Consider the following 20625-nt stretch of genomic DNA (forward strand, 5'->3'; position numbering starts at 1 on the left):
CTCGCAGGGGCCGGACTCAGTCAGGGTTCCTGCCCGGGGTCCCTGGGCGCAGCGCCGAGGCGGGTGGCGGAGCCAGGGCCTCAGTGGCCACATGAGGCGAGCGCTCCGCGCCGCTCCGCGCCTCCCGGTGTGGGCTGGGGGCCGGCGCCCCGAGCAGCCCAGGTCAGGAGGGCCGAGGGTGAATGACCGCGGGGCAGTGCCCAGCGGGTATGCCCCCAGGCCCGACTCCCACTGCCTGGATGCCAAGGGCGTCTCTCCGCTTTGGAGCTGCCGCCGGGCCTGGAGCCTTGTCCCCCGCGTCCACCATGCGCCTGACCCCGGGAGCCCAGTCAGGGCCTAAGGCGACGCCTGCGCGCGGCCCCCGCCCCTGCCCGCCTGTCCGTGACCTACGGCGGGCACGGCCGGGCCGGAGGGCGACTCCAGCCGGCCGCACGGCCCCGCGCGGCGCCCAGGGCCTCGAGGCCCCGCCGGGCCGCCGCTTCAGGGCACGAGGCTCCCGAGGGGACGACCCCTCACGCTGTGCCTGGGGGTGGGTGTGGGGGGCCAGGCCCCGCCCTCCGCGCGCCCTCTGTCCCTCTCCGCCTACGTTGTCCCCTACGCCTCCCCCGCCGGCCTATGACGTCCCCTTGCCCCGCGGCTCCCGCAGACCAATGACGTCACCCTTCCCGCCCCCTCCCCCGCAGGCCGATGACGTCACCCTTCCCGCCGCCCCCGCAGGAGAATGACGTCCCCTCCCCCGCCTCCCCGCAGGCCGATGACATCACCCTTCCCGCCGCCCCCTCGCGTCCCTTGCAGGCGGATGACGTCCCCATCCTCGGCGGCGGCGCGGCGCCTCCTAGCGGAGACGCGGCCGGGCCTTGCGCGGCGCGCGGACAGAGGGCGGGCGGCTGTACAGAGCGCGGCCCGCCCCGCGGGAAGGCCGGGATGGCGGCGGGGGCCGCCCTGGGATCAGCCGTGTTGAGGGGAGGGCTCGCTAGGCGGGGCCGAAGCCCTCGCTGACGGGTCCGGACCCAAACCTGGGCTGGGATTCCCAGCCGCTTTACCCTCTCCGCACCCCGCCCGGGGGCCGGCGGAGCCCCAGGCCCGGCCCGGCCGCGGAAGAGCGCCCGGACGGGGGCGGCGTGTACGGGCCCGGGGTCTCCGGGCTGCAGGGCCCCTCGGCCCGCTGGCTCTCGCAGGAGGCCCGGGCCGGGCCTGGGGCCCAAGGCCGCTCAGGCGGCTCCTCTAAGAGGCGAGAGATCCGAACGAGGGTCAGCCACCAGGACCACCGGGCCTGGGGAGCCTAGTGGGGGCGGCCCGCTGGGGAGGTGGTAGAGGGGCAGGCGCTGCCCGCCCCACTGGGCACACTTCTTCCGGCCTCCCCTGCTCTGCCCATCGGGCTCTCAGCCTCCTCCCGCTCCTGACCGCCCCCGCCCCCGCGCTCCGCTGTCTTGCTAACCCCTGGCTCTCGGCCCTGACTGTACGTTCCAGGCACCTGGGCCCTAGCCCGCTCCCCGCCATCCTCTTCTGGACTCAGGCTCCCCGGCACCGCAGGCCTCGCTGACCCCAGGATGCGGGTCCTTCCACCTCCGCTTCCCTGACCCCCCAGCGTCCTGCTGCTACCTCCGAGCTGGGCAGGACCCCCACTTATACCACTGCTGACCCAACCCCTGAGGGTCACGGCTGCTTCTACCCAACACCATCTTGTAGGGCGACTGCCAGTTTTCAGGGGTGCTGGGGGAGCAGCTGTGCCCGGTCCCCAGGTGAGGTGTTGGGTCCCAGGAGAGACTAGGGCGGTGCCCTGTTTACCAGCTAGACAATGTGAGGGGCCTCCTCTCTGCTGCCACCACGTGAAAGCTCCACTCCAGCACGATTTCCCCTTTTTCTTAAAATTCTCTTTTTTGCAGTGCTTTGCAGCAACTTAGCAGCAGCAGCAGTTAATTGATTGGAAATGTTGGAGGGAGGGGGTAGGGGGCTCTTATTGGGATAAACTGTCTCCCATCCTAGACTATGGAGCAATTTCTAATTGGCCCCAGGCTGCTGACTTAAGGAAGCTCATTCCGGATGGCATGGCCCTGCATTCATTAACATCTCATCTTTCAGGGAAATGCAGAAATTTTGTCCTGGAAACCTCCACCTCCCAGCTTCAGGACAGAGAGAGGGGCTGTCCAAACCTTGGGATGACTTGGTGACCCCTCTCCCAGCATGCTGGCAGAAACTATGGCCTGGAAGCCAGGACACCTGCGGCCCACCTCTCGTCCCCATCCTCGGGAAAGGTGGACTTGCAGCACAAGCTTCCCCTTTACCGAGGTCAGGTCCAGAGGTGGAGGTCTGGCCCCGGCCCCAGAGCAGCTGGCCCAGAGTCCCCCGCCCTTAATGTGAAAAAAGAGTCTCCAGCGGGCCCTGAGCGCCACCGGCACAAGGGCCGGCCCTCCAGACCAGGCCACAGAGCCCTGAGGCCTGAGGAATGGAGCCAGCAGGTTGCAGTGGGGCCGGAGGGCAAGTGGATGGAGGGGAGGGGACTGAGAGAGGGCTTGGAGGGCTTAGGGGCTTTCCAAGCTGACTTGGTGTTTTCCCCGCGTGAATTAAAGTCTATCGAGCTTCCCTTCCTGGATCTGTCACCAGGCCAGGGGGCGGGAGGGGACCGGCCTGACACAGCAGAGGCACTGAAGTGGGCCTGGGGGTCTCGTGTCTTGGGCGCCCGTGATGCTCTGAGGCGGCTGACAGCACCTGCCCAGCCGGGCTCCTCTCAGCCGCTGGTCCAGGGAAGGCCCTCTGACGGGGAAGGGCAGCTCCAACAAGCTTCCTGTACCCCTGAAGCAGTGCCCTCATTCTACAGATGAGGAAGCGGAGACCCGGCAACCTTGGGAAACACACCTAGGTCAGTCGGTGGGGGACAAGCGCGAGTCCAGGTGTCTCAGATAGGTGGAGGGAGGTGCCTCTCACGCCGGACCCACGTGTGGAATCTGGGACCAGGAGGACCCGTCCCCCCACGGTGGCAAGATCTGCCTCCCCAGCTCTGGCAGCCTGGCAGCCCTCAGCCCAGGGCTTCTGCCTGTGCTCGGGCACCGGCCCTGCCCTCCCCCACGGAGTCAGGAGGTGTGGACGGCCCAGCGGAGTTATGTCACGACGGCTTTAATCCCCCGGAGCGCGGCCCGTGGGGCAGCCGGGGAGGGGGGGGGCCGCTTCTGCCCGTGGCTGGTGGAGCCTCCCCACCCCCAAGTCCACGGCAAACAGGAGGGGCTCAGCCTTCCTGGCCCGGGGTCCTGGGAGGAGAAGGGCTGGAAGAAAGCAGGGGCCATGCAGGCTTTCCCGCCCTTCCCCCACTCCTGATTAAAAATAGTCCACATGTCCCAGGCCCTCCCCACCCACCCCTCAGTCACGGCCAAGTTCCAGCTCAGCTCCTGTTCCTCCTCCCTGGGGCTCCATTCCCAGAAGGTCTCAGAGCGCAGCTGGGCCTGGGGCCTGGCAAGCAGACGCCCCTGCCCACCCCCTGGGCCGGGCGGAGGCTCAGCCTCCTGAGGGACGGCAGAGACGCAGCTGGCTCCTCAGGCTCCGGGGTAGGAGGGCTGGGGTGGCACGTACGGGGGAGGAGCTGTAAGCCAAGGAGACAAGGTGAGGGTCGGGGTGGCCCAGGAGTGCGCGAAGGAACCCCAACCCAGGCTGCAGGACCCCCAGGGCAGAGCAGGCAGGAGGCGGGGCCCACTCACCTGCAGGGTTGTAGACTGGGGGTCCGGCCGGGTAGAGTGGATACTGGGGTGCAGGACCGCTGGGTGGGTACATGAAGCCGGGCTGTGGGGGTGCGGGGCCGGCTTTGGGGTCCTGGGGGTATGGGTACACTGGCTGCACAGGGACGCCTGTCATGGGGATCTCCTGGCCTGGTTGGGGGACAAGGACCAGTACTCAGGGCACCGCCTCCATGGGACGCCGTCCCTGCCCCTCTGCCCCAAGATCCTGCTGCTTGGCCGAGTCCAGCAGGGCGCCTGCAGGTGGCCCCTGCTGGTTGGTCTGGGTTCAGCAGTGTGCCCACTCAGGGTTTCAGAGACCTCCTGGGCCAGACAGCACTGGCCTAGGGGGCATCCCGCCCTGCCCCGGCCTAGCAGAGCTGCCCCCGAGGGGTCCTCTCACACTGACCCCCACACAGGGTCACCGTTCCCACACCCACCAGGCCTGGGCCTGTGTGCAGGCACACGATTTTGCACACGGAGCGCACCCGACGTCGTTCACGCTCCAGGCCCGGCCTGCTGTTTCCTGAGAGCCATGTGCACGCGCACGGCCCAAGCTGCAGGTACATCGGTGTACCCAGGGTTCACACGTGTCCCTGCGCTCTGGCTTCTGGGGTGACAGGCGGGCAGGTGTGTGTCCAGAGGGGCCCGCTGCTGCCAACCACACCTCCGGACCTCTGGTGCCCTCCGAGGGCACCCCCGCCCCTTCCCGCGTGGACAGACGGACAGACGCACCTTCGAACGGGCTCTGCAGCTGCTGGCGCCGGCGGTAGAGGTAGCAGCAGGAGCAGAGGAAGCAGCTGATGGTGCTGGCCACTACGGCCACGAAGAGGATCACGGCCGAGGCGATGCCCGCTATGGTCTTGGGACTTGGACAAAGAACAGGTCTCCTCACCTTCCAGCCTCACGCGGGGAGTCCTCGCCACACAGACCGCCATGCTGGCTTGGACCCCCGGCCAGAGAGATGCGGGGCTCTGCCCGCCCCGCTGGGGAGAGCTTGGGGACCGCGCTTCCCTGAAGGCTGGGCAGCCTCCTGAGCAGCGGCCTCCCTGCAGGGGCTGCTGCGTGCACCCGAGTCCAGGACTGAACAGCTTGGACTCCAACACAGGAGGCCTGACGGGCAGAGCTCCTTTCTCAAACCGCGCTCGGTCACTGCCTCCCCATACATGTTCTGTATGTCAGCGTCTCCTCCTCCCAAAACAAGTTTGAAAGCCCCGTTTGTGCGCCCCCCTTAATGAGGAGGAAACAGTGACCCACCCGGGACCTGTCCTCCCCAAGATCACACAGCTGGTGAGCGGCGGACTGGGGATTGGACCAGTCCGGCCAGAGGCTGGAGCGCCGCTGGGCCAGGGGCTGCCCCTGCCCCCGCCCTGCACAGGCCCGGGCGGGGGGAAGGGCCCGGCCCAGCCCCAGCCCGCGATGACCACATGACGGTCACCGGCCGGCCCCTCCTGGAGCTCCTGCGCCCTGGAGCTCCAGCCCCGCTTCGGGCCCAGGCAGGGTGTCGGCTGAGAGCCGGAGGGGGTGGGGAGGGGAGGCCGGCGCCCACCTGAAGGCCAGGCAGTGCTTCTGCTGCCTCTCGGTGATGAGCAGGCTCAGGTCCCGGCAACAGTACCGCTGGTAGCAGGTCCCGCAGCAGAAGGTGAAGAACTCGCAGTTGAAGCCCGGATGCCAGGAGCCATTCCGGTCCAGGTACCACAGGCAGTCCTCGCCAGCCAGAGCTGCGGGCAGCGGTGGAGGTGCCCAGTGGCCAGCGGGCCGGGTTTCGGGCCGCCCCAGCCCCACTCCACTGCCCGGAGCTCCACCCTGGTCCCTGCGCCCGGAGGCCTCGGCCTCGACCCCCAGGGTCGGGCCCCCCGTCCAGCCCCCGCACCTTTCCCACGGACCCTAAAACGCCGAGGCTCCGCCGGGATCTCCCGGGCGCCCCCGGGCCGCGCGCCGAGGCCTCCCGCCGCGCCCCCGGCCCTTACCCAGGGGCGCCCCCAGCACCAGGAGCGCGACCGCGGCGAGCGGCGCGGCCCCGCGGAGCCCGGCGGGCGGCATGGCGCGGCGCGGCGAGCGCGGGGCGCACAGGACGACGCCGCCGCCCAGCTCCGCGGGCCGGCTCGCCCGCCGGCTCCTCGGCTCCTCTCCGCCTGCTCGGGGCGGGGCTCGCCGGCCTGCGCCGACCCTGCTCCCGCGCCCCGCCCTCCGGGCTCCGCCCCGGCCACGCCCCTCGCGGGGGTCCGGGTCCGAGCCGTCCCCCCAGGCCGCCCCGCGCCGGCGGCCGCTGGGCCCTGCTGCGGAGGGCCTCTTGGCCCTCGGCCCGCTAGCTGCCTCGCCCGTCGGCGTCCCCGCCCTGAGAAGCCCTGCTCCTGGTGCTACTTCCAAGCGCTCAGGCGCAGGGGCCACCCCTGACGCAGGACCTCCTCTACCCAGCGTCCAGCAGGACGTCCTCCGCCGGCGGCGGGGAGGAGAGTCGGGGGCCGGGAGTCACCCCGCCCCCACCCCAGAACACAGGGGCCCATTGAGAGGCTGCTCAGAGCAGCTTTGTCCCCGCGGGCCGGCAGACTTGGGCCCTGCCAGATGCGCTGGCTCCCTGAGTGCCCCTTCCCCCCACCGGGTGGCCAGCTAGGGCCTCCCACTACGGATGGCAGGCCGCGGGGACCACCTGGGCCCGTCCAGTCGGATGCCCTCGGCAGTGGAAACCTCTTTCTTCACAGAGCAACCCCACAGAGAGACTACGGTAGTGCAGAGCATAGGGTGGCCCCTCCAGGGGTCATAGTCTCCTTGCAAGTTTGTCAGTGGCTGTGCCCCTGCTCTGGGGGCACCTGACCAGGAATTTGCAGGGGCTAAGCTAGGGAGAAAATCCAAGGCCCCCTTAGCCCCTCTGCGTGCAGCCCTCAGGGTGTTCGGACAGGCCCCTCCTTTGCGGCTCCCCAGAACCCCATGAGCTAAATCAAGCTCACTGGTGTTATCAGTTCATTTTATAGACATAAGCTGGGACTCAGGGCAGTTCAAGGATTTGTTCAGGTAACAGAACCCGTAAGTGGGAGAGGCAGTCTCAATTTAAGTGGCTTCACCTGCTTAGTGGGTGACGGTGTCTACAGGTGGTATATCCTGTAAGGGTTATACCTTAATGTCCAAAATATACAAAGAACTCAGACAACTCAACATAAAAAAAAAAATACCCACAGAAGACTTGACTAGATATTTTCTCAGAGAAGATATATAGATGGACAACAGGCACATGAAGAGATGCTCGGCATCACGAATCATCAGGGAAATGCTTCAAAACCACAATGAGGTGTCACCTCACACCTGTCAGAACGACTGTCCTCAGAGACAACAAACAACAGCTTTGTTGGTGAGGATGCAGAGAAAAGGTTCGCACCCTGGAGCGTCGTTAGTGGGGATGTGAATTGGTGTGGGTACTGGAAAAAGTACGGAGGTAACAGAAAGAATCACCGCCCATTTCGGCCAATCCCACTCCTGGGTGTTCACCTGAATGCAAATCCACTAGTTGTAAGAGACATATTTCAAAAGACATACGCACCCTTCCGCTCACTGCAGCATTATCCACAATAGTCAAGATATGGAAGCAACCTAAGTGTCCAACAACAGATGACTGGATAAAGATGTGTACGGATATACAATGGAATGCTACGAAGCCATAAACACGACCTCCGTAGTGGTCCAGTTGTTTAGATGCTGTACTCCCAATGCAAGAGGCCCGGGTTCGATCCCTAGTCAGGGAATTAGGTCCCATGTGCTGCAACTAATTAAATATTTTTTAAAAAGAACGAAATGTTGCCATTTCCAACAGCAGGCTGGACCTGGAGGGTGTTATCCTACGTTAAACAAGTCAGAGAAAAACCAGTAGTGTATGAAATCACACATGTGGAATCTTAAAAAAACAAAAACAAAACCCAAATGAGCAAACATGAAACAGAAATAAGAGTTGTAGATACAGAGAACCCACAGGTGGCTAGCAGAGGAGAGTGTGCTGCATGGAGGCTGTGCAGTACACTGAGCACCAGGCTGTGGAGTGCAGTGCGCTCAGTACAATGAGCGCGGCGGCAAGTCACATAGAGAAGTCGGCAACACAGCAAGGTGTGGGGCTCCCTGGTGCTCAGTGGTAAGGAACCCACCTGCCAGTGCAGGAGACACAGGCTCAATACCCGATCCGGGAGGATCCCACATGCAGCGGGGCGACCAAGCCTGTGCACCAACTGCTGAGGCCAAGCCCACGCTCTGCGACGAGGCCCCGCCGCAGTGAGAAGCTGAGCCCAACAACTGGCGCGTAGCCCCACTCTCCCCCACCAGAAAAAAGTCTGCACAGCAACAACGACCCAGCACAGCCAAAAATAAATCTTAAACAGAATGAAGTCTCGAGTGCCCATCACGAGGATCCATCAGTCCCGGCGCTCCCACCCCCAGCAGCAGATGGCAAGTGTCTCCAACATCGAGGCGTGGAGGCCCAGCAGAACCTGAACAGGCTGGGAAGGGCGGCGGGGGCAGGCGCGGCCCTGTCCTGCCCCGCGGGTGCTGGCGCCTCCAGGACAGCAGAGGCCAGGAGAGGGTCTGCTCCTGCTCAGGACGTGGCTGCTCATCTGATGGGGGCCGGGGGAGCGGACGTCTGTCCTGACAAAGGACGAAGCCATAAATGCCGCAGAGACAGACGGATGGATAGAGCCCCCAGCTCCCCACACCCGACAGCGCGTCCACTTGCTGAGTGCAGGGACCACGTGGCCCCGTGCTCCTTGCAGTCCCCAGCCCTCACTGCGGGGGCTCGATGGGCAGATGGAGGGCTGTCTCTTCCTGCCCTGCCCCAGCCTGAGCCCAGAGCCCACCTGATGGGGGTCTTTTCCAGCATCCCTTCTCTCTGTGCCTTTAGCTCCTCTTTCCTTAGGAAACAAAACCTCAAGTCTCTCCTATTAAAATGAAACAAAGCGAAGTAAAACAAAATGACCTGTTTCCCAAACCCCCTCTCTTTCTGTGTCTCTGCTTTCCACCCTTTTTTCTCCACCTAGTTCTCCTTAAAACTTAACATGCCTGGTTCTAGCTCACCAGGACAACAGTGATTTTCTGATTGTAAAATTCTAGGAAAACTTTTCAGCGCAGATGACAGGAGGTGATCAGACAGGTCAGAGGGGAGAACAGGAGCTGGGTAGGAGGGGGTGCTGCTCCTCAACCCGGGGGGCTGGAGCCTGCGCCTGCGCCTGCGTGCTGAGCCGGGCCCTGGGCTGGAGGAGAGGGAGGGGAGGCTTGGGTGGGAATGCTGGGGACTGGGGAGGGGGTTGTACAGGCCTGCAGGGGCTTCCCTGCACCTTCTGTGGGCAGATACACAGCAGCAGCCTTGCCTCCCCCAGCGGGTCTCCAGGCCCCGGGGGTGGCCAGGCTGTCCCTGGCCCAGAGGGGACAGGGCGTGGAGGGTGATGACACCGGTGATTCCGCAGGTGAGTGTGTGCCAGCGTACCCACGAGGCACCGGCACTAGAAGAACTTAATTTGCTCTGTTCCCAGGCTGGGGCTCAGAGCTGGACTTCTGTGACTTCAAAGCCCAAGCCGGTCCACTCGTCCTTCTGCCTCTCGTGGATCAGGTCTGAACCGCTCCGAGCTGGGCCTGGTGTGTGGGCCACATCCGTGGGCAGACCTCGGGGTGGGAAGCCAGGCCAGCAGGAGTGGGAGGAGCGGGACCGTGACCCAGTTTGGGCCTGGCCCGGGGCTTCAGCCACAGCGTCTGCTGAGTCATCCCACGGCCGGGCTGAGTGGCCGGCTGGGCCTCCTCCCATCCGGCTGATGCGCCTCTCCAGGTCAGGGCAGACCGAATGGCATCCCCGAGGCCTCCCTTGCCTCACGGGGCCCTGGGCCCTGGGGCTCCCACCTCTCCTCTTCAGGAGAGCCCCGTGGACACCCTGCCCTCCCTGCCCCGCGGGCCTCTGTCCACCCAGCTCCTGCAGAGAGAACTACACTCTTTCCTCCGATGCAGTCTCATTGCACCGAAGGAACAGGCTCTCACTAGCCCCCGATAAACACACATTCCTCCTTCATCAGGAGGCTCTCCTGGTGTCCAGTGTGACTTGTACTTGCTGTGGACAGAAGGCTGTCCCTGGCTCAGTCCTCGGGGGCGGGGGCATGGGGGCAGCCTGGCAGGAAGGGTGCCAAGTGCCAGGCGTCTCTGTGGGGCCCAGGGGGTCTGGGCCGAACCTGGCAGCCTCAGGCCGTGGTGGGGCAGCCACTGGCTGGCCCTGGGGGCCGCCAGCCAGGTCACCTTCAGGTGGCACCTTCCTGGGTCCGTGGCCAGGCCAGCTGGGCAGGGCGGGGGCCGACGAGCGCTATTTTGGGAGCCGAGGGGAAGAGACGAAGGAGGCTCTGTTTGCAGCTCTTCTGTCTGCCCACTCCCTCTCCTGGGAGGTCTGTGGACACGGGCGTCCGCCCGCACTGACCCTTCCCACTGAGCTCTATTTTCAGCCGAGACCCGCGTGAGCCCTCTGCGAGGCGAGGATGGTGGCTGTCCTCGCGAGGCTGGCTGTGTAGGGCTGGGCTCAGGTGCGGAGGCTGGCGGTGCACTGGGGGCTCAGCTCATCACCGCCCCACGCCACCGGGCACAAGGCGGCTGCGTTGGAGTCCACGCCCCCGGCGCACGGCTCCCCAGGATGGACTGGTCACGTCTGCTCACCCTACGTGGCCCCGGGGATGGAGAGCAGGGCCGGGATGTGGCGGGGTGGGGTGCCTGCTCGGAACCTCCGGCCGGGGCAGAGGAGCCCCGCCCTACGGGCTGGAGAGGGCCCCTCGGGCCTCAGCTTCCAAACTTGGAAGTGCAGGGGTTCAGTTGGACCCCCTACAACTGCAGGTCAGCCGGCTCGGGGGCTCTGGTCCTCTCTCTGCGTGTTCAGTCGGAAACAATTTGCAAGAGGGCCCTGGCAGGGCCTCGGTGGACCAGCCTCCGGCCCAGCGGGTGAGCCCAAGGTCAGGAAGGGGAGCTAGGCTGAGGAGGGACATGGCCACAAAGCCAGGGGGCAAGAAATGCCACACCTCTTTCCCTTCCGTCACTTTAGGTCAGACAGTCTCTCCTCCCAGCTGGCGAGCAGTTCAGGCTGCGGTCCCTACAGCTTGCTCCCCTGCCAGCCGGGGTCACATGGTCTCAGGACCTCACACAGTGTAAACTTGGGGGTGGGCTCTGTCGAGGGCTCGGGGGCCTGCACATCCAGCAGCCTCAGTTTGTGTGACCCAAGCGCAGGGACCCGCCAGGGAGCCCTGGTGCTCGGCCAGCATCGGGTCCCCAGACTGCTATCCCCTTCCTTCTGGGAGCCCTCTTCCTTCTCTCTCCCTCCCTCGCTTCCCCTAAGACCCTGGACCTAACCTCAGTTCACTCGGGGTTTTAACCTAGCATCCAAAAGCAGGTTATCCTCAGAGTTCTGCTTTCCCCCTGCAAAAGCAACTAAGGCAAGGAAATGCAAGAACTCAGCCAAGTTCCCGGAACAAGTGGAGGGGCAAAAACCTAGTGAAAGCAGATTAAGACAGCTCCCGGCAGCACCAGGTCCCTGGGAAACGCTCCGCTCATCAGGTGGGACGCTGGAGCCATTCCCGCAAAGGCTCCCCAAGGCCCTGATTCAGCAGCAGCAGCTGTGAGGTGAGCTGAGTCACCCTAACCCAGGGAGTCAGGAAGACCACCCCACAGAGGTGGGGCAGCTGGAGGGCGGGGAGAGGACACCCTCCCGGCCTGAACCTATGGGCCTGGAGTCCAGCCCGTCTTCACCTGCAGCCACAGCCCCGAGGCAGGGCGAGCTCTGAGGAGGCAGGACGGGAGGGCGGTGCTTCCAGCCCTGACTCGATCTCTGCACCTCCACCTGCAAAGGGCATGGACAGGCCCCTGCTCTGCACGGCCAGGGCCGACCCTGGAACAACACGGGTCTCCACTGCACAGCTCCACAATGACGCAGGCTTTCTCCACCAGCAACTCCAGGGCTACCCCGCCCCTCGTCCCGCATTGGCTGAACCTCGGATGCAGAGAACCTAGGCCCACCTCTAAGTTCTCTGACTGCCCACGTCCCTCACTGTGGTCAAGGATCCTCAGTAGAGAATCTAGGCGAGTTCACAGGTGACAGAGCAGCCCTAACGTCACGTGCTTCTGACAGGTGGGCGGCTGCCAGCCACTTCCCCCACCCGCCCCCCAAGAGAACCCCCTCTGCCCTTCTCCTCTGGGGCAGCAGGCACTCAACCCAGAACCGATGTATCTGGTCAGGTCCCCAGGCCCACTGTGCTGCTTAGCATCCCCAGCTAGACTGGCTCCTGGTGGAAGGGGCCCTGCACGTGAGGGGCTTGCTATTTGCTGGAATGCCATGGAGCCAGGAGCTGGCTGTGTGTTCCCATCTCCTTAGTGACCATGGGCCCACTGGGCGCCTTCCAAGTACAGGCCCCTTTAAGCTTCCGGAGCAGAGTCCTGTCTGCCCGAGTCCCCCAGCCCTTTGAGCCTCTCTCCTCGACCTGACCTGAGTGCTTGGCCTTCCCCCTGCGGACGCGCCGCCTCTGCCACGCAGCCCTGGCTGGGCAGCAAGCTGGGACACAGTGCTTGGGCCCGCAGCAGGCACAGGAAGGCCAAGGTGGCCCAACAGGGCTCCGGACGCCGTGCCCTGACCCCAGCCTCAGTCTACACGGGGGTTTTACAGATGCAGGGACAGTTCCTGCCACACCGCCCGTTACCGGCACAGATCGTGCAAGCACTGCTCTATGCTCGGGAATCCTGGGTGTTTTCACAGGGACTCTTATCAACCAGCACCTTGGAGAACAAGCTTACATAGAGGTTGTGCCCACGTTTGCTCTGGTAGAGATGCTTGGATTCTAAGTTAACAGCCTCCCCAGGGACTCCCTGTTACCCGAGAACCTGATCGGTGTCCACGTCCTCGTCCAGCACTTACTTCTGTAAATGGCCTCAAACCGTCTTCTGGAAGGTAAGGTGTGAAATGACCCCTCGTCGGCCACTTACAAGATGGGGGCTGAGGGCAGAGTGCCCTGGGCGCGCCACAGACCACCCACCGGGCTACTCTGCGGTCAGAGCTGGCGGCCGGTTGCCGCCTGCTGTCCTATCTGGTCTGTCAGTAGAATCAGATGCTGAGGCCCATCTGGCATCACACACTCCAGCCACCCGCCCTTCATGTCGGTCCCTATGGGCCGGCGCTCTCGGGGCGGAAAGGGAGCTGGGCTCTCACGTCCTTTCCGGCTCCCAGTGTGGTCTGCGCCCCCCTCCCCTCCTCCCCACCGAGCTCCCTGAGGCCCAGCGTCCCGGCCACAGACCTTGATGTCCTGGCCGCTCTCCTCCAGGGTCAGGGCGCCCATTTCTCGACTTCTCACCTTGAACCTCCAGTCCTTCTAAGCAGGCAGCCCTGCCCTTCCTACCCGGAAGCTAGTTCTCTTTGGCCAAAGAGATGGACACGAAGGGGGAGTCAGAGGGTAAGTTCTCGTCAGGACCACTGGCCTCCGGGAGGTCTTTTCCACTCCCTGCCGAGTGGATGCAGTCCCTGAATGCACTTCCTCGTCAACAGAAGGGAAACATTATCTGTGCACCTGCCGTAAAGGTGAACGGGAAACAGGAAGGGCCTGCACGTCAAGGGCTCCAGGGAGCGCAGCGGGAGAGGCCGGGGCCGGGCTGGCAGCCCCGCTGGGAACCTGCCCCTCCAGCTTCCCACTGGGGGCAAGGTGGGCGGGAGGCACACCTGATGACACTGAGCCTGAGGCTCCCGCAGCAGCCCTGGGGCCCTTCCCTGAGAACTAGTCAGCTGCACTAGTAGCCCACCCCTGCTGTGAGACCACCGCCTTAAGGAACACTCCGCAGCTATTCAACACGGGCTCTGGTACGGGCACGACCAGAAAAGGGGGTGCAGGGCCACTGGCTCCCTCCCAGAAACTGAGCACGTAGCTCCGTCTCTAGGAGGCCCTTCCCAGAGGCTCAGCTGCACAGTCCGCGGGGCTGCACCCGGCCCCAGCCCCTCACCTCGCTGCTCCTCTGAGAGCGACAGGAGGCAGTGCCAACATCAGAGAGCATGCAGACTGCACTCGTTTGTAAAGATCACTTTACTCTCCTAGAAAAATACACATTGCAAATGTGAGGGCCACAACGTCCCCACCTTAGAGGATTCCTGAGGGAGAGGGACAGCCTCAGTATCAGGCTGTGTGTGGGGCGTGTGTGCAAGAGGCATGTTAAATATGGTGGGGGCAAGTGGACTTTTAAAAAAATTTGTTTTTCCATTTTTTTTTTTTTCTAAAAAAGGAAAACCAAATTGCCATCTGTCTGGCTAACCTCGTGTGCGTGCATGTACGAGGAACAGCATCAGGGAGGGGCTGTCATGCAATGAGGCAAAACCAAGACGGCCTTCTTGGACGGGGACTCTCAGGGTTGCAGGAGGAACAGGGTCCCTGGGGGGCTCCCCTCGGCCCCGAGACAAGTGCATCAGCGGGTGAGGGCAGAAAGCCCACTTCTCTGCGAGGGGAGCTGGAGCGGAACACATCAGACAGACTATGAGACACCAGGTCCGTCCTAGAAGACGAACGGTCGTGACTTCCTGTGCTCCAGGTGGGGGCCCACAACCAGGAACGCGATCGTGCCGGGCAGTGTGCTCTGGCCTGGCCGGCAGAGGCCTGGAGCGCAGAGGGGCTCAAGTGGGAGGAGCCAGTGCTCCAGCGCACGCTCCGAGAGGCACAGGCCACCAGGCCTCGACCGTCAGCGTCGCCTGAGGCCGCTACTACAGGCCGAGAAGAGAGAGTCCCAAGGCCAGGAAGGGCTGCACGCCGGGCATGGTGGGCGGGGTTCCCCTCAGATGCCGATGGTCTGCAGCACCCGCCTCTCACTGTCGCTGAGGTGGCCCGAAAACATCACATAGCAGGGCTGCTGGGCGAACTGGCAGAGGAAGTCTGTGAGGTAAGCCTAGAGGGCGGGAAGGGAACGCCTGAGGGCTGCAGCCAGGGGGGGCCGGGCTCTGGCCTTCAGACGAGAGCCCGCACCCCAGGGTCCAGTCTCTGGCGAGGTTCAATCCAGAGGCGGAGTGCCACAGGCACTTCCCAGGACCACGCCTCACATACTACCCTGAGAACGTGCCACTCTGAGGACTCTGACCATACAGCTGCAGGAAGCTGGGTTCTAGCACTGAGTGAACCTGAGGAGGGAGGGAGAGGGGAGGGGGCACCTGGGTGGGGAGGGGCATGGGGGGGAGGGAGAGAAGGGGGCACAGGGGGGAACACAGGCACCGGGGTGGGGAGGGGCACCGGGGGCGAGCACAGGCACTTCGGGGAGAAGGGCACCAGGGGCAAGCACGGGCACTGCAGGGGGAGGGGCACCAGGGGGAGGAGGGGGCACCAGGGGGAGCACGGACACGGGGGGGAGGAAGGGGAGGAGGGGGCACCAGTGGGGGGACACCGGGGGGGAGGAAGAGGAGGAGGGAGCACCGGGGTGGGGAGCAGGGGCACCGGGGGTAGGTGGGAGCACCGGGGTTGGGAGCACAGGCACTGGGCGGGGGGGGAGGAGCAGGGGTACTGGGGGGGGAGAGGAGCACTAGGGTGGGGAGCACAGGCACCGGGGGGAGCACCAACACTGGGGGGAGGAAGGGGAGGAGGGAGCAGCGGGGTGGGGAGCAGGGGCACCGGGGGGAGGAAGGAGCACCGGTGTCGGGAGCACAGGCACCGGGGGAGGGGGTGGGGGGGGTGGAGCGGGGAGCACAGACACTGGGGTGGGGAGCACGGGCACCGGGGTGGGAGCACGGGCACTGCGGGGGGAGCACGGGCACTGGGGCGAGCACGGGCACCGGGAGCCCCTCACTCACAGGGCACCGTACCTGCAGGTCGAGCTGATAGAGCGGGTCTGTCAGGGCGTCGGGGTCGTCCTCCTCGTCGTCCTCGTAGTAGTCCTCCTCTGCAGACACAGGCGGGGGCGGGATGGGAAGTGTCACCCACGAGGCTGTGCTCAAGGGGCACAAAAACCCAGGTGCCGCCCTTTGAGGACACCCCCACCTCCTGGCCCCGTGTGTGTACGGCTGTTATCCGCACTCACCATATTTACTCGTGGCAAGAATGTCGGACAAGAGCTGGCCAGCCAGGCCGTCCTCCTCCTCCTCATCCTCCTCGTCCTGGTCCTCCCACATGTCGTTGGCGTCGTCTGCTTGGAGATGAGAAGCAGCTGGCACGCGCCTCCCCTCCCACCAGACTGGCCAGGACGGAAGGCCCCGAGGGTCCCTGCACCACGCCCCTAGTCCCAGGGAGAACCAGGGGTGAGCAGACCCTCCCGGCAGTCTGCCTGAGAGCCGACTGTGCTGGGGGGCGGGAACAGGCTGAGAAGCCCCCAAGAGAAGCCAGCCGGGAAGGGTGGCCTCACGTCAGGCAGCTCCTGGGAGCCAGCCCCACGTGGGCCTGCAAGGCGAGCCCCAGAGCAGTGGGTAGGGAGCGTGCGGGGACGCAGGGCACCTTGGTTCCACTCGGCGGGGGCAGCCTGGCGGGCGGCATTGGCCTCCATGACGCTGGACAGCTCGTTGATGATGAGCTTCAGGATCTTGACCAGCAGAGGGATGTTGGTCCAGCGCTCGGGGTCTGGGGAGGAGAGAGGAGGCTGCCCTGGGCTGCTCCCGCACAGCACTGCACCCAGCACTCCACCCCCAGCCACACACGGCCCCGAGTGCGTGTGTGCAGAGTGCTCAGGCGTGTCCGACTCTGTGACCCCGTGGACAGTGGCCCCACCATGCCCCTCTGTCCATTGGACTCTCCAGGCGAGAATACTGTACTGGGTAGCCATACCCTCCTTCACGGGATCGTCCCGATACGGGGACGGAACCTGGGTCTCCTGCACTGCAGGCAGGTTCTTTACCACCTGAGCCGCCAGGAAGCCCCCCAGTCATGAGGCTCAACGTTAAGATAACTTCATTGTACTCTACATCAGTTTAGAGGTCAGGAGAGATGAGAGCCTTCAGGGGCTAAAGGGGACGAGCTGTGTCTGTGAGAAAGCTGGGACACAGGGGCCTGAGCAGGTCAGAGCGCCGCAGGCCCCAGAGACGCAGCCTCAGGGACAGCGTGGGGAGTATGAACCTGCAGTTGGATGGCAGCCGTGACAGACATGGACGCAGGGTCCCGGGCCCAGAGCGGGCTGGCCACCAGACATCCTGTCCACTTGCAGCCACAAGAGGACCACACACGCTGTGCCCCTGCTGCGCCGGAGGAACCCATCTCTGACGCCCCTTCTGAATGCCCCCCAGGTGTCCTAGTCCAGCGGGGGTGGGGCACGGCGTCACGCACTCTTGGCCGACTTGGAGCGGGTGCGGACGCCCTCGTCGGGGCTGTGGAGCTCCTCGCCCTTCACGCGGATGTCCTGCAACCGCCGGTCGTCGGCGGTGATGCCGTGCTGCAGCAGCTTACACAGTGCCACGGAGCTGCAGGGAGAGAGCGCTGTGAGCCGGCCTCCCCAGGGACGCACCCGACCGCGACTGGGTGGGAATGCGCCTCCGGGCGGGCTGGGGGAATGCCAGAGTCCGACTGAGAGGGGCTCCTGTTCCTAAGGGCGGGTGGGTGAGAACAGCTCTTGAGCAAAGCCACATGGACGTCCACCCTGGAAGGCGTGGGGGGCGGTGAGAACAGGGGATAAAGTCCAGGGTAAATTGTTAGAAACCTGGCTTTAAAAACAAGAGGAAGCCAGCAGCAGCCCTCAGGCGGGGCCGGGGAAGGGCTCTTGCCAGGGAAGATCCCGTTTTCTGGAAATTTCAAGATGGCAGCTACTCGCAGCTACAGTTCAGCAAGAAGGAAGAGGGGCCGGGAGCGTGGTGGGCAGTGGGGCCGGGGGGAGCACGAGGCCCACCTGACTTTGCCCTCGTACTGCCCGTAGAAGAGGTGCTGCCGGCTGGTCCACTCGGCCATCACGAACTCCAGGGCGGGCTTGCCGGTGGGTCCGGGGAGGCTGCACAGGAACTCCAGCAGGGGCTCCAACTGCGTGTGCACCAGGTGTGCGAACACCATGATGAGGGACTAGGGGACAGGGGACAGCGGCTCAGGGACCCGGCACACAGGCCCAGGGCCCCCCGCGGACGCCCCCGCACCTGCATGACGCTGAGCGTCTCGGCCTGCTGCATCTTGCTGAGGACAGCGCGCAGGATCTGGTCCAGGCTCTCGCCCAGCTCCCGGCCCGCCCGGGCGATGAGTGTGGACACCAGGCGGCCCACGAAGGCGGCGGTGAACTCAGAGGTGCGGGGGTCCAGCAGCTGGCTCACCACCTGCATGACGTACCACAGCCCGCTGTGGCCCTGCTCGTCGCGCCACTGCGCCACCTGCTCCAGTGTCACCGACACGTAGGCCCGCAGGCACTCGCCTCCGTTCTGCAGACACGGGCAGCCTGTCAGCGCCGGGCTCCAGACCCATACGCACACACCCTCCTCCCAGCCCCTCGTGGGAGCCCAGACACAGATCTCTCATCAGAGGAGGAGCTTCAGCTGCCAGGCTCCACCTCTGGTCCTGGGGAACGCAGCTGAGCTGCAGCTGAGACGGGCCCAGGTCTGGGGACAGAGCAGACCACTGCCTCGAGCCTCCCCAGGTCATCCCTCTGCTGACTCTACTGACGGAAGAGGGCTTCTCGGGGCCCGAGCCTACACGGCTGGGATCTCTTCTGCTGCTCGGACCCCACGCCTTTGAGAAGTCGGAACCTTCCCAGTCCTCCGGACAAGCACAGATGGCAGGGGTTTCTTTCTCCAAGGCAGGAAACGTCTCAGCCTGCTGCTCGTGCGCCACGGCTCAGACACCCACGTGGAGGTACCTGCATGGTGGCGTTGTCGTCCGTGTGCAGGGTGCACTGGGCCACAGCGGGGAAGGCCTGGCAGATGAGCAGCTGGGAGAGAGGGGGCTTTGTGCTCCGCACCACCGTGGTCAGGATGTCGATGGCCGTCTGCAGGAGACAAGTCAGGCTGCCTCAGGGGCGGGAAGGGAGGGAGGGGCCCACGGGCCTGCCCGCCCACCCACCCAGAGACACTCAGGCCCTAGTGAGAGGCCCCACCGTTCTGCGCCCAGGGACACCCCTGCCCCGAGAACACATCACGGCTGGTCAGGGGTGGCGTAGGGCCATAAGGACGAGGACGCACCGCACACAGCCCCGCGGGGATCTTGTCCGCGGGCGCCTGCATGATGCTGACCAGGGTGGGGATCAGCCGTGTCTGCATGGGGCCCTGGCAGGCCTCGATCTGGGACAGCTCCTTGAAGACATCCTGAGACAGGGAGGCCACCACAGGGTCTGGGGAGACAAGACACGAGCGCTCTGTCCACGCTGCCTGCCACTGGCCCACACCCAAGCCGCCAGCTTTTGCCTGACCTTTCACCTGGACCTGGGGCCCGGGGCAGCCGCTGGGGCCTGGGAGGCAGCATGTGTGTGAGCTGACAGAGTTGGGGACAAGTCAGCAACAGCTGCTCTGAAAACAGAACCTGCCTCTTTCCCTGGGACAAATCTCTAATGCCTATATTCCTGTGAAACATGGATTCATTATGAGCCCAAATGCTTAGAAAAGCAGCCCCCACTGACAGCTTGTTAAGAAGACACCACCGCCTCAGAACTGCCTCACACTGATTTTTCCGGGTCCCACATGTTGAGTAGGACTGCATGTCATCTCCTGGGGGTGCTCCCAAAGCCACTCGAGGCAAAAGAGAAGACCTTCAAACAGCAGAGCCTTGTGAAGAAACGGAACTTTAGCTAAACCTGCTTCACCTACCTAAGAAAAACAGAAACACCCTCCAAGGGGCACTCAATGTGCCGGGCGCTAAGATGCACTGTCTGTAGCAGACGAGAACTGCAGCCCACTCGGGGGTGCACGGCCACGGCAGCAAACAAGCAGCAACATAGCCCCTGGGGGAGGCCGCGTGGCGGGCAGGGAGCGTGCAGGGTGGAGTCCTCCTTAGGGCACGCTCTTGTCACACAACGAATCAAGTAAAACATCCACTCCTGCTCAGTTGTTTAAGTTACGTCCAGCTGTCAGTGACTCCACAGACCATGGCCTAAAACGTCCAGTTGACCTCACATTAGTACCACCCCCCTTCCAAGCGTCAATATGCATTCTTCAGGTATAAATGTCCTCAATGTTTTTTCTGATAATAAAACCAAAATCTGGGATTCTATTCTACGAGTTTTGGAAAACACAATCTATTTACTTACTACAAGGTGAGCACCTCCCTATGGCTTTATTTCTTTGAGACTGGATTATTAATGGCTGCACAGCATTCCATTTTATGGATGTAATTAATCTCTAATTATTTCCAAAGACTTGCTACTACAGAAAACACACTATGAACACCTGATCCTAGACCTCTGTCTGCCTCCTCTTCTTCAGCTCCCCTCTAATCCTAGTTCTAGGCCTCTTCTTTCAGAAAGCTTTTGATTTTGCTGCTCAGCCTCCCACCTCACTGCTGGCTCTTTTCTCCAGCTCCTAAAGACAGCAAGTCACAGGCGCAGGCTCTCTGCTGTCTGCATCTACACACAAGCAGCCTCTTGCTAACTCACGGTCCCCTCTGCCCTAACACACAGCCCACGAGACTCGGGGGCATCCGCGCGGCCCCGCCCCGCGTACCGTTGCTGTACTTCAGGAAGATGGCGATGGTGAAGGGGCAGATTTTGCTCTCCATGCTCGCTGTGAACTCAGGGTCCACCGTGCACACGATGCACAGGGTCTCCATCACCAGGTTGAGGACCTCGGAGCTGAACTGGGCTGCGAGGTGGATCAGGCCGTCCAGGATGCTGGGGAGGAAGGGCTGCAGCACAGCTGTGCTCTCCGAGACTTTCAGCTGGTCACAGTAGCTGGGGAGCGAGACAAGCAGATGCTCACCAGCAGGTCCGCTCTGGGCTCCCCAGTCAGTGTGACCTCTTACAGAGTTCATGAAGCTACTTCTAGAGTTCACTAGACTTTTACATCTTTGTGTAGCTTTTTTTTTTTCTTTTA

At 63.8% G+C, this 20625-nt stretch overlaps 3 protein-coding genes across 3 annotated transcripts in view; 1 reads left to right on the forward strand and 2 right to left on the reverse strand.

The window, feature by feature from the left end:
- Positions 1 to 3098: 3098 nt before the first annotated feature.
- Positions 3099 to 5845, reverse strand: SHISA4 (shisa family member 4). Its single transcript, XM_024976947.2, has 5 exons — positions 5675 to 5845; positions 5254 to 5425; positions 4440 to 4573; positions 3690 to 3857; positions 3099 to 3574 (listed from the first exon to the last, which is right to left on the reverse strand). The coding sequence occupies exons 1-5, from the start codon at positions 5745 to 5747 to the stop codon at positions 3528 to 3530; spliced, it is 594 nt and encodes a 197-aa protein (XP_024832715.1). The 5' UTR covers positions 5748 to 5845; the 3' UTR covers positions 3099 to 3527.
- A 62-nt stretch (positions 5846 to 5907) lies between these two features.
- On the forward strand, positions 5908 to 13652 carry LOC112441884 (uncharacterized). Its single transcript, XM_024976946.2, has one exon. It carries the CDS (start codon positions 9122 to 9124, stop codon positions 10169 to 10171), a length of 1050 nt encoding a protein of 349 aa, XP_024832714.1. The 5' UTR covers positions 5908 to 9121; the 3' UTR covers positions 10172 to 13652.
- An 86-nt stretch (positions 13653 to 13738) lies between these two features.
- Positions 13739 to 20625, reverse strand: part of IPO9 (importin 9) — a 39598-nt gene continuing 32711 nt past the window's right edge. Inside the window, exons 15-24 of the mRNA XM_024976944.2 lie at positions 20257 to 20483; positions 18784 to 18932; positions 18462 to 18590; positions 17752 to 18027; positions 17514 to 17680; positions 16958 to 17091; positions 16136 to 16258; positions 15726 to 15830; positions 15511 to 15587; positions 13739 to 14606 (exon numbers count right to left, since the gene is read on the reverse strand). Coding sequence (XP_024832712.1) covers positions 14496 to 14606; positions 15511 to 15587; positions 15726 to 15830; positions 16136 to 16258; positions 16958 to 17091; positions 17514 to 17680; positions 17752 to 18027; positions 18462 to 18590; positions 18784 to 18932; positions 20257 to 20483 — 1498 coding nt within the window. The 3' untranslated portion in view covers positions 13739 to 14495. The remainder of the gene's footprint in view (positions 14607 to 15510; positions 15588 to 15725; positions 15831 to 16135; positions 16259 to 16957; positions 17092 to 17513; positions 17681 to 17751; positions 18028 to 18461; positions 18591 to 18783; positions 18933 to 20256; positions 20484 to 20625) is intronic.

The sequence above is a fragment of the Bos taurus genome, chromosome 16 (assembly GCF_002263795.3).
Source record: "Bos taurus isolate L1 Dominette 01449 registration number 42190680 breed Hereford chromosome 16, ARS-UCD2.0, whole genome shotgun sequence".
NCBI classification, from domain to species: Eukaryota; Metazoa; Chordata; class Mammalia; order Artiodactyla; family Bovidae; genus Bos; species Bos taurus.

Coding starts and splice junctions, on each gene's coding strand:
- SHISA4 (XM_024976947.2), bottom strand. CDS start 5,747: ATGCCGCCCGCCGGGCTCCGCGGGGCCGCGCCGCTCGCCGCGGTCGCG. Junction 5,426..5,674: donor GGTGCTGGGGGCGCCCCTGG/GTAAGGGCCGGG, acceptor CGCTGCCCGCAG/CTCTGGCTGGCGAGGACTGC. Junction 4,574..5,253: donor AAGCACTGCCTGGCCTTCAG/GTGGGCGCCGGC, acceptor TCTTTGTCCAAG/TCCCAAGACCATAGCGGGCA.
- LOC112441884 (XM_024976946.2), top strand. CDS start 9,122: ATGACACCGGTGATTCCGCAGGTGAGTGTGTGCCAGCGTACCCACGAG.